Source organism: Augochlora pura, chromosome 3, assembly GCF_028453695.1.
Source record: "Augochlora pura isolate Apur16 chromosome 3, APUR_v2.2.1, whole genome shotgun sequence".
NCBI lineage: Eukaryota > Metazoa > Arthropoda > Insecta > Hymenoptera > Halictidae > Augochlora > Augochlora pura.
Window position 1 is genome coordinate 548,564 of NC_135774.1, and position 16,048 is coordinate 564,611.

General features: G+C 50.7%; 1 protein-coding gene and 1 long non-coding RNA gene across 5 annotated transcripts; one reads left to right on the forward strand and one right to left on the reverse strand.

Annotated features, from left to right (window-relative positions):
- Positions 1 to 9,412: 9,412 nt before the first annotated feature.
- LOC144478744 (uncharacterized) lies at positions 9,413 to 12,364 on the reverse strand. Its single transcript, XR_013495401.1, has 3 exons — positions 11,989 to 12,364; positions 11,720 to 11,900; positions 9,413 to 9,568 (listed from the first exon to the last, which is right to left on the reverse strand). It is a non-coding gene; the product is annotated as an uncharacterized LOC144478744 (long non-coding RNA).
- A 32-nt stretch (positions 12,365 to 12,396) lies between these two features.
- On the forward strand, positions 12,397 to 15,721 carry LOC144478735 (uncharacterized). Of its 4 annotated transcripts, XM_078196925.1 has the most exons (4): positions 12,557 to 12,957; positions 13,039 to 13,118; positions 13,601 to 15,147; positions 15,503 to 15,721. In XM_078196925.1, exons 1-4 carry the CDS (start codon positions 12,801 to 12,803, stop codon positions 15,714 to 15,716), a joined length of 1,998 nt encoding a protein of 665 aa, XP_078053051.1. In that variant the 5' UTR covers positions 12,557 to 12,800; the 3' UTR covers positions 15,717 to 15,721. The 4 variants fall into 4 exon arrangements, with proteins under 4 accessions (XP_078053052.1, XP_078053053.1, XP_078053051.1 ...); XM_078196926.1 differs by lacking the exons at positions 12,557 to 12,957; positions 13,039 to 13,118 and adding an exon at positions 12,397 to 12,549; XM_078196927.1 differs by lacking the exons at positions 12,557 to 12,957; positions 13,039 to 13,118 and adding an exon at positions 12,397 to 12,537.
- Positions 15,722 to 16,048: the final 327 nt, after the last annotated feature.

Here is a 16,048-nt window from a genome sequence, read left to right on the forward strand (position 1 = left end):
GATCGAATCGGCTCGAATCGGCTCGAATCGGATCGGATCGAATCGGACTGGATCGCATCGGATCCGATCGGACTGGATCGCATCGCATCGCGTCGCGTCTCGTAATTTGAAACGGTTCATCCCCGATTGGTATCGGGCGGCAACAACGTCGATACGCATCGTCGATAGAAACGAGATAAGGGTTTTCTGGCAAAACGTGTTCGAGGAGCTTCGGGAAGGTCGGCGATCGATCGAGCGCGCATGCGAGCGCGGGTGAGAGCTTGTGCTCGCGCGAGCAATCCATCTTCGAACGGGTTTCCGTTCTAACGGCCAATAACGGGCCCTAACTAGTCAGGCACGAGAAGGCAGTTTTCGACTCTCCGTTATTTCTTGGCTGGGCCGTCCCTCGAACTGTCTTGAAAAAAGTCTTTTCGAACCGCGCCGCGATTCGATCCGTTAGAAACCGTAACGAGTCTATGGGGGGCGAGCGCGAGCACGAGCGCGAACACGAGCACGAGCACGAGCACGAGACACTGCGTAAAAGAGAACGCCGTAGCGGCCAATTCGGCGGATTCATTCGCAACGGTTGAAAGTTGAAAGTTGAAAGTTGAGAGTCGTTGAGAGTTGAAAGTTGCAAGTGGAATGCAATTGTTTGGACTTTGGCACCGCTCTGCAGGTTTGCGGATCGTTCAACGGTTCAACAGGTTACCACTAAAACGACTGGGTCTGAAAAAACATTAAGCCGTCGAACAAACGCGGAACAAGCTGCGACACGTATTGCGAGCACGTGTAATACGTGCGAGTACGTAACAGTCGGGATAATGCCGGGTGAAGGACCGAACGTACGATGCGTTGAACGGATGAGCTGGTTGTCCGATTGCCCGGTTGCTCGGTTGCACGGTTGCACGATCGATCGAGTGGCGTGCGTTTTGTATCGAGTATGGTGTATTTTGTATAGTGTATCGTGTATCTTGCATAGCGTATCCGTGTCTCTTGTACAGTGTATCGCGAGCTCGGTTCCTCGTTCCCTCGATCGCGCGAGCCCGTTACCAACACTGACCACTGCCAACGGGTCGATAACCCGAGACCTCTTTCGCAGCCGAAATTTTCAATCACTCGTTCCGCAAAGCGAACCCCGACGAACATGCCGTCATTCCTGCGACTTCTTCGTGTCCCTATCTCTTTGACTTTGTTCTGTGCCGTTCTCGTCGTTCCGGCGAACGTCGTCGACGTACATCGAATACGCTACCGGTTGGTTCCGCTTTGTTTTCAGGCTGTTCAAACTTTGAAACGAATTAGCTCCTCGAGAAATCGGCGGTCCTACCTTTCTACGTTGCGTGTTATCGAAGGATACGTCGCAAGAAACAATTTCATCGCGTCGTTATATCGCCAAACTTTCTCGTTGATGTGTCCGATCGAGCAACGGACCAAACGATTCTACTTTTAAACGTAACAGAATCCAGTATGTTATGTAACCAACGCAGAAAGTCAATGGCCAAACTGCTCGATCAGCCAATATAGCGCGGCACGATGTCGTACGCGAAATTGATTCCGAGTATCGTTACCTGCGGTTCTCGTTCGAACTCTGAATTTGCTGAAAGTATGCATTTCTCGAGTCGTTTTTAACCGTATTACACGCATTCCCCACACGCGCCCCACCGTATTCTCCCGCATTCCCTCGCTTCCGTCTTCTCGATCCCACTCGATCGAAAACAGACTCGAGTCGAACCATGATTGCACGAACGACCGTCAAATTTGCATCGCGCCAATTGTCCGAAGGAAAACCTCCTTGCTTCGGATCGCATCGCATCGCGTCGCGTCGCATCCCAACGCGTCTCTTCGCTGCTTCACCAATCCGAGCAGCGACGCATCGCCGATACGTTCGAGACGACACAATTCGATCGACAAAGTCAAAGTTGATCGCAACGAATTCACGGATATCCTAATACCGGCAGACAATACGCGGCTATACGATCAATGACTGGAACGACGACGACAAAACGAGTTCAGGTGAATAACGTAAACACCTCCAAGTCCGAACGTAGGAGCGAGCTCGGGTGAACGACCGACAAACTAGTCTAAGTGCTGTATACGCAAACTATCTGCTCTTGGTAAATACTGGTGGACTGTCACTGTTGCGATTCAAACTGATTCATCGATATCAAAGGATTGCGAGAGAAACGATATTCCCGCGCGCATGCATACATCGTTGGATCCAATTCGCGACCGCCTATAAAAATATAAAAAGGTCAATTTCCTGGATCGTCTCTTGTAATAACTGAAACGCCGACGGAGTGAAACGGGACTGTGCACGCTTCGCGTAAAGTGACGGGGTAGCATAATGAGTAAATGGACAAGGAAAGGAAAGGGAAGGAAAGGAAAGGAAAGGAAAGGAAAGGAAAGGAAAAGCAGATCTTAGAGAGCGACAGAAAAGGAGGAAATAACATTTATGTTGCGCCCTCCTACCTGTTGGTAGAGTAGTGATAAATATACGTGAATTAAATCGTCAAACGGTCAATGCTCGACTGACCTCAACAACAGTAAAAGTGACAAACGGCATAACTCGTTGTCCAAGTTGGTCGCGGAACTCGATTTCTCGATTCCTGCTCCACTACTTATCGAAACAAGATTCTAGTCGAAGCTGATCGGTCTTCGATCTACTTTTTCGTGGAAAACACCGATAGCGTTCCTCCACAGGACCGATTAGTATTCGAACGAAAAACGAACCGACGCGGGTTTCAACATCCATTTGAGATCGAATCGCCGAGTTGCAAAATGTAACCAGGAAAATCTCGAGAAAACTATAGCCTCGTAATCGCGATCGAGGCTAGGAAGAATTGCAAATGCGTTTAATAGACTAGCAGGAATTGGCTGGCTGATATCTCGCGAGGAAACGCGCGCGAGTTCGAGTCCGAGTCCGAGTTCTCGGTATCAGGCGCGTATTAATCGCTAATCGAGTCCTCGTATACCGATGGCCGAGCGCCGAGACCCGAGCGCAAACTTTTTCCTGCTTTAACGCGAGCGCGGCAATCTTTTTTCGATATCATTTTACGATCAAACTATTCGGTATCCTTCGACGAAAGAGCCAACGGGACAAACGGATGGATTGGACCGCGAGCGTGTCGCACAGGGCTAGAGTTTTTCAATAGGTACAGTTGTCGGCGATGATGTCGTTAATAACAAACGTGGCTTTTGCAGAGACTCTTGGTAGGCGATTTATTTGCGCAAAAATCTTCTTCGACGAAATTGAAAATCAACCGATCCCGAAATCTCATCGATCCGTTCCTGTGACTGGTCGTTCGGACTAGACCGATCGTTCGGTATGCGACGTACTGCGTACTCGATCTTACCTTTCGGTTCGCATAACCCGAACCAACGAGAGAGGACATTGACCGGCGTTGTATCTGGAGAGCGCGGGGAGTGACGAGTGGCAAGTGGACGAAATAGTTGTCGCGGTACGGCTCGCTTGTTAGCGAATCGGGGGATGCGAGCACGCGGGCTCCGAAACGAGCGATTGCAAAAAATGACGGAAGAAGACTCGGAGGGGGCGTGAACATTCGGCGGAGCGGGATGGCCGTGGAACGACAAAGGGCGGCGATTGAATTGAAAATCGTACGATTTGTTCCCGGTCGACGCGTGCGCGTTTTTTTGTGCCGTTCCGATACACGTGTGGGATTCGTAATTCGCAAAACCATCGAAATGGGATAGACGGAATAGATGGAAACGAGCAAACGTAATCCGAAACGAATAGGAAACGCAGAAATACGGCACAGACACATAACGAGATACGCAACGCAACGCATCGGTCTCTCCGAATGGTAACAAACACTCTTATACCGAAGAGCTCGCTCGCCATCGATGCGCGCCGCGCGCGGCTCGTCGTAGTCATCATCGTTCGTAGTCAGTTTTCGGTGTTCCTCGTCAGCCGAAGAAACGAGCTCTCGTGTCGCGTCGTTGGCGTTAAATTTCGAAGCTGAAAATTTATACGATTCTGTCGCGACGCGTATCCGCCGCTACGATACCGCGTCGCCGAAGAACAGTAAACGATCGCTGAAATCGAACGACCGAGCACGCGTATCTCGCAAGAAATAGGACGTAGGGCGCGAGGAATAGCCGACGGCTAACGGATGGATGGGTGATGGGCGATGGAGAGCCGATCGGAAGAACATCTTTAACGCCTTGTTGCCAGTTGCAATCGTTAACCGGCTAGGCGGCGCGCGAGAAATTCGTTTCTCTCTGGACCTCGTCGAAGATAATCGAATTCTCTACGAGAGAGAAATACCGTGTCGCGCGACCATGAGAGGCCAATCGTAATTACGTCACCGTGGCGACAGATATAGAATCACTGTCACTCTCAACGTAAACCGTAATACGCACGGGTCATAGGCCTTTTCTTCTCTTTGAAATATCGTTACCGTCCTCGAACGCGACGTTCCTTTTCCATTCGCGACTACCCCCGATAGCAACCGAACCAACACTAACCCCCCCGTATTTCCTCGGAATATTCTGCCGTTTCCACGTCGCTGTCGCGCTATCCAGCTACCGCTGCACGTATACGCTGAACCTATTCCTTGTCATATCCTTTACCATAATCTATCGCGTACGCGTGTACACGAAATTTGTATTCGCTTCGACAGATACTTTCAAACGGATGACATTCTCGCGACGAACGGTGCAACATACGAAAAGGAAAAAAGAGCTCGGGCGCGCGTGTGCCTCGGAGGGAAAGAGCGCGTGTAGGTGGGTGAGGGGAGTCGAGTTGAAAGAAAGAAGTGAGCGGACAACTTGTTTGCCCTTTTTTGCACGCATAGTTAACACATTCGTACGATGTACACACGCCGTTGGCTACGGTAGCCTCGGGTGCCACAGTAACCGATAATCGCATTGCCGTCGGATAAGCCAGCGGACGATAGATACGAGATACTATTCTGCCGAATCTTAAAAAGGGTGTCCCGACAACCCCAGCGTGTTTCTTACAGCGAGCTTAACCGAGAAGAGATTCGATCCCCCGAATCGTTTTGGTCTCGATCTCGATCTCGATCTCTGTCTCGGTCTCGGTCTCGGTCCCGGTCTCGGTCTCGGTATCCGGAGCCCATTGGGACAGCGCGAAATAAAACGAACCCGTCTACCGTAATCGTATGTATCTGGGTATTTGGGTAGTGTCCGTTTGGTAACCTTGGTTATAACCTCGTTTCGAGAGTGCGTCGGGCAATCGAGGAATCGAGCAATCGAGCAATCGAGCGATAGGCCGAATTACTCTGGATTCGATTCGCGCGCGACTTTCCTTCGTCAAATGAACAAGACTTTGTGTTTCTCTTCGAGACTCGTCGGTGGTCGGTAGTCGGTGCTTTCGCGAGGATTAATGGTCCCCGATGGTTACACGATGGGAACACGAACGCGAAATCTCGAGTTCGTGCTCGTTCCTATTCGTGCTTTCGAAATTCGTTGCTTCGGTATTACGCAACGCGTTCCATCGAACCGCTTTTTCTTTCGTTACCGTTGCTAATGCCGTTGCGGATCCAGCCTCGGCTACGTCTCCGTAAACCCGAATCTCGAAATTTGGCTTCGGACTCGGACCGATATAGCAACCGTTCGGGGATTATACAACACACGCGACGAAGCAGAGAGAGATATGCCGGTGGTCGGTCGATACAGAGACGACGATACGCGGCGGCCGATATTCGGCTTTTTCGATCGCGCGCTCATTGCCGGCGCGAAGAGCGCGCTCCATTCTGCGTTCAAAGCGACGAATCGCGAGGGGCGTAGCTCCGCCGTCCGTGTCATCGAGCGTGCCGCGTTAATGCAGGTCAAGTTCTGCGAAGTCAGCCGTCTGCCAATTTTGTCGAGGTTCGACTGTTTCGAAGACAAATTACGCTAATACGTGGCGCAGATTCGGAAAAAAGATATTTCGGCCGTCAAAATCGTACAAGTCCAAGTCAGTTTTTGGCATCGCAGCGTCGAGTACCTATATCGCGTCCGCGGCGGGGAGCCGCGCCTGGCCGCGCCATCCGACTCGAAGCAAAGACGGTTTTACCGTTGCCCCGGCACTTAACGCTGTAAGAGGACCGTTTCGTACACCGTCCGACTCCGACCTAACCCAAGGTACCGAATCTAATCGGGAAGCGTTCGGATCGATTCGACGGCCGTTTGTTCATCGACGAAAGGCTAAATGTCGAATTGCGGAAGACCGACACCTCCCTGCTGTGGACACGACCTCGAACAATCTGGCGACCGATCCGAAACCAATCACTGTCCGGCGAGATCTCCCCGGAAAATTTGTATCGTGCCCCCTGTTCCCCAGGGGCCTGTATGGAAACCATGCTGCATTCGGAAATACCATTATCCCTGCTCGGCTCACGCGAATCCTCGACCATTTATACGTTTCACCGATTTCGATTTATTCTCCCAATATTGAAGATGCCGATCGATCTCTTATCGGTAATGTATGGTAACAACTAACGTGTCCCAACGATATACACTCGTATCCCGCTGCTCGAACGTATTTCGTTGGATCGCGCGATGCCCGAGTAGAAATCCGAAAACCCACGACGAAGCGAGTCTCTGCGAAAGCAGACTTTCAACGCGTGTAGCCAACGTGTCAGAAACACGACAGAATCGTCGCCGTGTTTATCGCAGGCTCTATCTGTCCGAGAACGTAGACGCGAGACGCAATCGTTGTATCTTGAAAATCGTCGGGAAGATCGAGTTTACGAGACACACGAAACGTTGTTTCCTCTATCGCGCGTGAACGCAGACGCGGACGCAGACGCGGACGTAGATGCAGACGCAGACGCAGACGCAGACGCAGACGCGGATGCGAACGCACCCACTGATAAGAAACAGAGGTCACGTATCGATGGACGCACGCGTCTATGGACGCGTCGACGCTTATTCGGGTCGATTCTACGAACGCGACGATAAATCGAAACTAATATTGTAATGGAATACGGTTGCATCCTCCTTCTTTGCCGCGTTTCTCTGCTTTCTCGAAATATTTGACTCGCCCAATACCATTATACGTCTAATCCGAGACAGCTACGATGAAATCGCATTTGATCGGCCGATGAACCATCTTGCGTCCTTGATCGTCCATAGAGTACGGACAGACTGTTTTCCCGCGTCCCTCGTTCCAATCTCTAGTCTCCCGTCTCCCGTCTCTCGTTCCAATCTCTCGTCCCTCGGCATCGATTTCGTTTCAACTAACACGATTCTATCAAAAATCTAACTCGGACCATTTGCCTTTAGAGAGTCCGCTTTCACGCCCGCGGGGCTTTTTCGTCATAAATCCGGCGAATTCGACGGCATGGTTTTTAAGTAAGTGGAAAACTATTTCGAACGCGTGCCTACCCACCGAGTATTGCGAGAGCTTGTAACGTCGGACACGATACTTTCGTTCGATTTCTTCCGACGAAAAAAAAAAATCATTGGGAACTATACGAACCATTTTCTGCGACACGGTTATACTGGAAAGCGTTTCCCTCGTTCGAGTCTGTCCCCCTTCGTTTTTTCCAGCTGTCAGCTGTCCGGCGTCCTACAACGACCGCGCGAAATCTTCGCGAGACAAACCGACCGACGTAAGGGTTAACGGCGGGAAAAAGCCCGCCGCCTTGACCGGGAAGCGTAATCTAAACGCGAAAGGACGAGGGAACCACGCGTCGCGGTGGAATACGCCATGAAGTCTGGCGCCGTGTAACACGTATCGTGTGCCGCGCGGTTGGACCACCTGCGGCGTATCGGTATCCCTAGAAACTCGGGCACTCGGGCACTCGGGCACTCGGGCACGCAGCCAGGCACACGCGTGCATCCAGTGGCAACTTTTCAAACGATTCCACCCTTTGGTTCCAAAATTCTAACACCAGTATCTTTGCTTACCTACGTTGCAGGGACGCGGATTTCGAACGTCGACGTCGGGAACGTATTTTCGTTTACGAATAGAACGCGTAGGATAGTCCGACGCGGGTAGATCGCCCGGCTAGACGCGCGTACGGCTCGGACAATTTACTATCGACGCATCGATTTCTCTAGACTCTAGACTCTAGACTCTGCACACCGCACTCAAGACTCTACGGAAATCGCAGCCAAACACCGGTACCGATGCCAGCACAAGTTTTCGAGTTTGCGATGGTACACCTACGATCGATTGCGTAAGAAATTAAAGTTAGCACGCGCAGGCTGGGTCTCACTTTCAGCATGTCAAGGACATCGGCGACAGACCCCGTCGGCCTAATTCTCCACGATCGCCACCAGGACGAACGAACGTTAAACTTTTCACCGACGAATGCCGCCGCCGTCGCCCTTCCCCTCCCCGTCCCCGTCCCAGTCTCCGTCTCCGTCACCGTCTCCATCCCCGTCCCCATTCTCGTTCCCGTTCCCATCCTTCGTCCCTCTCCTCCCTCCCACACTTTGCATCCGATTATCACCGACTCGGTCTCTCTCTCTCTCTCTGTTTCCGTCGTTTCGTCTGACTTCTTCTTCTCCTTTCCATTTCCTTTCCCTCCCGATTCTTTCGCCGCGCAAACCCACCCTCTGAAATGCATTCCCCGGACAGATAAGAAAAGAACGCGCGGCGAGCGCATAGGTACGATTGATCTATTATTACGCGCGCGTACGATATACCTGTGTACGCCGCGTTTACGTGCCGATAGGTTTCGTAGAATAGCGTAGCTCGAGCTGAAGAGGGAAACGGGGCGTTGATCGAAAGTTCGCAGGATGAACGTCTCGCGCATCATTCGCAACGCATATATCAGAGTGGAGGTGATTTTCTTGACTCTCAGGAAAGTATCGCGATGATAGACGCGTTGTCCTTGACACGACGCGAACACGCCATCGTCTCGAACACGCGAAAGAATTTTACTGTTCGGGCGCCGAAAGTGAAACACGGGTTATTTAGAGGCAACGTGACTGGAAGTTTCTGTCGCCAGAACTCTTGGTTCGACGGCCGTACGAGTAATCCTCGCTCGATGGGATCGTTTTGCGAGTGGTTCGTCGGCTAGTTCGGTTTCGGTGCTCGACCATCGCCTCGACGTTCGTTTCTCCCGTTTCCTCCTCCTCTCCTTCGAAAGTGGTACGTTCGCACGGATTTCCACCGGATCGAGTCCTTCTTCCGTTTTATCGGCTCCCGCGTCTTCGTTGGTTACGCGCGTTACCCAGTTCGTCGACCTTTCTGTTCTGTTCGAGTTCGATCGAGTTTGCAAGCGTATGTGTCTCCACCTGCAGGCTACTGAACGTGGACGATTAAAAAGCATTGTCTGCGATCGCATTGCACCGCATCGATTTCAATTATGAATAACGTGTTTCTTCATCGGGTCTACGTGTCACGCGACTCAATGGTAAAATCGTTACAAAACCATTTGCTGGTATGTCGCAAGCTGCGTAACTTCTCGATCTTGAATTCCACACACGGTATTCTTGTATGCGAATCGATTTTCTTCCTTCTACTCGTTACCGATTAACGCGGTGTAGTTGACGCGTTAGCGTCGACGCTCCGCTCCCGCTCCCGCTCACGCTTCTGCTGGCAGTGGCACCTGCGCGCGCGCGACCGCACACCGTCATCCATCCAATTTGTACTTGATACGCGTGAATCCCGAATCTAGAATCCAGAATTCAAAATTACAATCAAGCAAAGGGAACTCGACTACGCTCTCTCTTTTTTTCTCCCTCTTTCTTCTACTTGTCTTCGGTACGCAAAAGCAAATACGATTCGGAGATGAAGCAGACACTCGACCATACGTACGGGTCTTCTTAATTTCATCGCCGTTCGGATAACCATCGTAATGGATCTACCTACGCAAACACCCTACGACCGAGGCAAAAACTAACCGGGTACATGGATCTCTTCTCTCAGAATTTTTCCATTCCATGTACGTGTCGATTGCTCGGCCGAGAAACAACTTTTATTCGCAACATCGATAGGACGTCGTCATCCCATGATTCTATCGTTGCATATTTATCGTGAATTGTGCGTGGCAATGATCCACATAATCCTCCCACCGTGTCATCGCGTATGCTCGTTTGTTTGCGTGTTGCTCGTAAACGATCGAAACCAATCTAGAAACTGTACACGATCCATCATACGTTGGCTACGTAGATCTTGCTACATTTTACAATATAACAAATTTTCGATTTGAGAAAGGAACCATATCCAAAAGAGTAATGGCCGCGACCACAAAAATTTTAAGAAACGGAAAAAAGAAAACAGAAGAGAGAGAGAGAGAGAAAGAGAGAGAGAGAGAGAGAGAGAGTCAAAAACGTGAAAGGAAATGGAAAGAAACGAGCTAAAATGAAACACGAGGAGACAAATGTAATCGGTGCAACCCGTTTCTCTGTTTTCACGATCAGGTTTGCCGACAGACACTTACTAGCCATGTCGCTGACACTGGCATTGGCCTACTCTCTCCGATGTGGTTCGTTCTCCCGGCTTACCTTCGTAGTCTCGCTTTCTTTCGTGTCTTTTCGCCTTATCGTTCGACACTCTGTCGCTCTCACTCCTTCCTCTCCCCTCTCACTCTCTCTCTCTCTCTCTTTTTCTCTATCCGTCCATCTATTCATCCATCCTTCCATCTACTTTTATCGGCCTCTTTTCATTGTTCTCACCCTCTGAATACAAAGAAATGATAATAGTATGCGAACATTAGTATATAGACGCGAATCTGTCGCGTACCATGCCACGTATTGCGAATGTATATGATGGTATATCGAAAAAGGAAGCCAATCGAGTCTTGCTTTTTCTCGTGACCCAGTTTTTCGCTGGAAAACTTGATCGTTCGTTGTTTGTTCGCGTACGCGTACTTGTACTCGAATTTGTTCCGATACGAGCCCTCGAACTAGATTCTATTCTAACAGATTAAAATGTATTGTAATCATAAGACATACGAGTAAACCTGGAACGAAACAAAATGAAACCTCTGTCCGACAACGAAAAGGGTAAAAAAAATTATGCTAGCTTCGACGGCAGGTATGCGAGCGTGTTCGTTCGAGGACGAGCAAGGGTTCGAGGCGATCGAGAAAACCGATCGAGAAAACCGAGGTACGGAGCAACGACCGGCCATCAAGTAGGTCGGTTGTGGGCGCACGCAATCGTCGCAACGATTTTGAAAAACTGTCGTTCTACTTTTACATGAAAGCACTTTCACGGTCGCTAACCCCACGGTTAAACGAATCTTACACCGAGAAACTTTTCGTCTTGCTCCACGTCTTGCATATGCGCAAGTACATCGTCGTCCCAATGCGTTCGTTGCTTTTACAATATCGTGCTCGTTCCAATTGGTTCGAGATTATTAGAGATTCGGATTCCAAGGAATTTTAGTCGCGGCCTAATGCAGTGCAGCATAAGATGCGAGATGTTACGACGATATCCGTCTCTATTTTCTTTCTGACCGTTCCGAAGGCAGCTTCTCTCGTTTCCCCCGATTCACTCGATTTTCACCGATACCCAGCTCGTCGCTGCCGCGTATCTTCCGTTGTACGACTTTCTCGGTAACGCGCACAAGGAAGGAGAAAGGGAGAAAACCGAGAGACGTGCACCGTATCGATCATGGATATCGCTTTTTCCCTTCGGCAGCGTTCGATCGTTCGATCATGACAGTTGTATTCGCGTCGCACAAATCGGGCGTCCTTTGTGAGAAGGAGCATCGGATTTTTCTTTCGGTAAACTACCGCTTCCGTATCGATCGGCAACACTTCTTTCTGTACTTGTTGCGACAAGCGTTCGCAATTTGCGTCAACTTTTCGATTGACCTACCGCGGAGCTTCGAGAACCCTCGAAACACCCCTCAACGAACACTTTTCTCATCGACGCCGCTCTGCCATTATTACATCTTGTATACGCATTCTCCGGACCGCCTCAGCCTGCTTATAATATTTGAGCGTAATACAAGGTGAAAGTATTCCGCGAGTCTGTCGTCCAATGCTTCCAGATGAAACTGTAACGTTGTCATCGATAAGGTTAACTACGAATCGAATCGCAAATAGTGGTATCGTACCGTATTGTGAACTTATGAAAATGCAAACCGTTTCTCGTGTAACCTTCGCAAACAAGTAGGTCACAGGGTCTTTCGTCCACGGATTTCCAACTCGGCGACGAACTTGCACCCGCACGATAAAATAATGTTGCTGTCCGTGCGATGTATCGCAACGATCGAAAGGCATTTTGTCCGTTTACCCAGTTTCTCAACATTGCTGACGGTATCGTTGGAAATTTCAATTCCAGAGCGGAGAGTGCGGTGCGGCGACTAAAGAATGAACAGAAAAGAGAAAAGAGTAAAGGAGTGAAGAGCAAAGAGTAAAGAGTAAAGAGTAAAGAGTTAAGAGTAAAGAGTAAAGAAAAAGAAGGGGAAGAAATTATACAAGTGCGGATGCGCGGCTCGACGCACCTCGACAGCGCATCGGCGCCGCTGCAGCGACGCCATAGTACTGCAACCCGCCGTTCGTCGTCGCTTGGGCGCCACAGTCTCCCTCCCCGCATGTCTGGAGCCGGCTGAAAACTATCGTTCAACTCTTTCCTTCTTCTCTCCTTTGTAACGTCCACATCGACCGTTTCATCACGATTTTGTCAAAATGGTAAGTCTTCAGGTCGGTATCGCAACTACAAACTCGTCGAATTTATAATTATTCTCTTTCATCGCACTTAGCAGGTACGATTCTCTTGAGAAACGTACTTGCGTACATGTCCATGAAAACCCCTGTCTCGGACTGTCCAGTACTGTGTCATACCGTACTGTACCGTGACGTCTCGCGTCGCGACGTGTCGTGCCGTACCTCGTCGTGTCGTGTCGTGTCGTGTTGTGTCGTGTCGTGTCGTGTCATGGCCATCGAAGAAGGTCATGGAATATTCTCATGATCCACGTTTTTTTCGCGGATCTTCGATTCAACAAAGTTATTATCGGCAGTATAAACACACGGTACAGTCAGTAATTATCGATTCTTTTGTGTTCGCCGTTCGACTCTACGACAACTGGCTTGTTAACATTGTACGGTACAGTATGTAGTCTCGTGATCAAAACGGTTGAAACTCGAACGGAAAGAAGCCGGACTTGGAAGATTATTCTACTTGATTCGCAGTTGTTGTAATTCGCCGCGGGATGGCAGCACCTCGTGGGATAACTGCCCGCATCGCGGTGATTGCGGGAACCACTAGTACAGTTTCGTAATTTAAATTCTGCGACTAATCGAATTCGAATTGTAAAAAATGGTTATTACTTTCATCGAAATCATTGACAGCGTTAACGTCGTCGGCCTAATCGTCGCCATCGTCGTAGCTCCTATCACGGCCATCGCCATCGCCATCGCCATCGCTACTGCCATCAACGGTGGTGTGAAATGTGCTGCAAAGAGGTGGAGGCGGACTCAAAGCGCGCTGGCAATACTGCAATTGGAAATTGTCATTGGAATCCATTGGCATCATCCAATATCATTCCCGAGCACATTCCTCCATCACTCTAAAGCACATTTCAGACCACCACCGACTGACATCGCCATCGGCAACGGCATCGCCATCGCCATCGCTATCGCTGTAGCCATCGCCATCTTCAACGCCGTTGCCATCGCCATTGCCTTCGCCTTCGACAACGGCATTAGACAGAAATCTCTGACAAACTATGTAAAAGGTGGTCCAATTTCGCAGGTACTAGCAGGCACAAGTGTACCGAATTTGCACCGAGAGCATCGGGAGCATAGAGAAGAAACCGTGGGGTGCGAGCAACGTGCAAACATATATCGGTGCTCGGGGGCCAGAGCATTGTCCCAGGAACGGGAGAATCAGCATCGCATGACGTCGCGAAACGGAAATTCGGAGGAGATATCGGTGCTGAATTTGATGGACGGGGAGAGTTTGTGCTACAGCTTAGCATTGATACGTGGCCGGGTAACGGGAGCAGGATGCAACTCGATCGTCGTGAGAAACCACAAGAGTCAAAGTTCGACCGAATGGCCGGTCGTAGCCGGCGAATTCCGCGCTGTGGTGGAATTGGCTCGAGGGCCGAACAAATTGGAACTAGAAGCAGCTGGACGGAAGAAGAAGCTGCTTCTGATCCACGAGCCGAGAACGACGAGATTACGGGTAACGCCGGTTTACGTGATCTGCGCCGGTCACGACGGATACTTTCAAGGTCCTCGTAGAGAAGACCGATCACCGGAAAGCGCAGCGACCAGAATCGGTCTCGGCGCTCGGCTCCTGCAGGCTCTCACCGCTGAGAAACTGAGGGAAGCGGGTTACGAGAGGAAAACTTTTCAGCTGGAGAGGGACTTGGACGGGCCGGAATGTCTGGTGATGCACAGTATGCTAGACGTCGACAAAGCACGAGCGATGAGCCAACGAGAACTTTGGGAATTGATCGCGCGGGAACTGATGACCGGACCGTTGGCTTCGAAGCATCGTAAATATCTAGCGTTTCTGTCGTGTACTCGGTACCGTGGCGCACCGAACCCTCGCACGCACGAGGACACGCTCGCGAGAACGCAGGGCCACGCGGCGCTCGGCGGCGGAGGACTGGCTCTGTTCGGGTCGGCGTGTCTTCACACCTGGCCAACCTGCATGAACCAAGTATTGACAAGGTTTCTGGACGCGACGGCCGTCGATACGGAACAGCTAATGGACGACAGCAATTACCGCGGCACGCACGGAGGCTGCTTCGCCACCACCCTCGGCTCGGTTCTGCACGAACTCGGTCACACTTTCGATCTCGGTCATACTCGCGAGGGCATAATGGGCCGCGGGTTCGACTACGTCGATCGCGTGTTCGTCGGTGCTGCTGGAATCGACTTTAACCGAAATCCCGTTTTACGGAAAGATCCTCAGCATACGACGGTCGCGTTGAGCAGACCGCTGAGCATCACCGTTACCGTTCAACAACCGTTCGCTCTATTGACAAGCCCGCGGAGAAGTCGGTTGCTCTCGGAAACCTCGCGACCCTCGCCCTCCCAAAGTCCTCCGCGGTTACTCGGTCGCGTCTCCGCGCCGGCTAGTCCAGAACTCAATAGATCCTTCTCCAAGAGCCTGCTGCAGGCGCAGTCCGTGCACGCGATCGAACAGACCGCGACTAATTCGCAAACCGATCGAACATTTTGGACAACCTCGTGCGCGGCCTTTCTCGCCTATCATCGGTGGTTCAACAACGAGATGGACAACATTCCCAATCGTCACTTCTACGACATTGAATACGATGGAAAAAGGTAAAGCGAAACGTATCGAGACTTTCTTCTTTCAACTTCGTTTTTCCTGTCCTCCTTCCTCGTTCGTCGTCCTGTTCCTTTCCCCGAAACTTGTCCAAGCACAATCGTTTGGAAAGTGCATAGTTTGCGCGAACGACGATACCATCTCTTTTCTTTTCCCACTCCCTGTGCCCTTTTGCCTTTTCCCTCTCCCTGTCCCTCTCCCTAGCGCCTTCCAAGCTCTTCCAATCCAAATCGTTACTACTGCCGCACAGCAACCGTCGCAGCAGTTGCAGCCGTCGCAGTCGCCGCCTACTATCACAACTGTCGCCACTATCGTTGCTAATAATGTTCGTATCTCTGTGTCTAATCGCAGGAACGTGGTGAGATCGCGTTTCGGAGTACGAGTCATAGAACTTAGGGAGACCTCGGGCGGAATGGTATGCGGATCTCGACAATTCCCTGGGGCTCGACCACCTATGGAGGCTCTGGTTCCGACGGCTCCACCCCACTCTCTCGCCGCCCTCACACTCGTTGCCGAAGACTCGGCCGGCAACGTGCTCAGATATCCGCTACCGACAGCATTTTGAAGCTTCGTGCCGATCCCCCCTCATCGTTGGCACGATTCGAAATCGTTCGACGAACACGAAACCAGTGAAAAACACCACGAGTGCGTTAATTTTCACGTATCGTGTGCCTGTACGAGGTAACGCTTCAGCCTGATCGAACTCGGAACTAGTAATCGAACATGCCTGTTAGTCGCCATGATTTTGCGAAATCATTCTCTACGAATACGCTGTTGTAAAGAACACATTTTGTCACTTTGTACCACTCGAAAATCGCTACACGAAACCATTCGCTATCGTTTATCGACAGCGAAATTGATATCCAAATCATCGGTCGGCGACGACTACGATCCTAT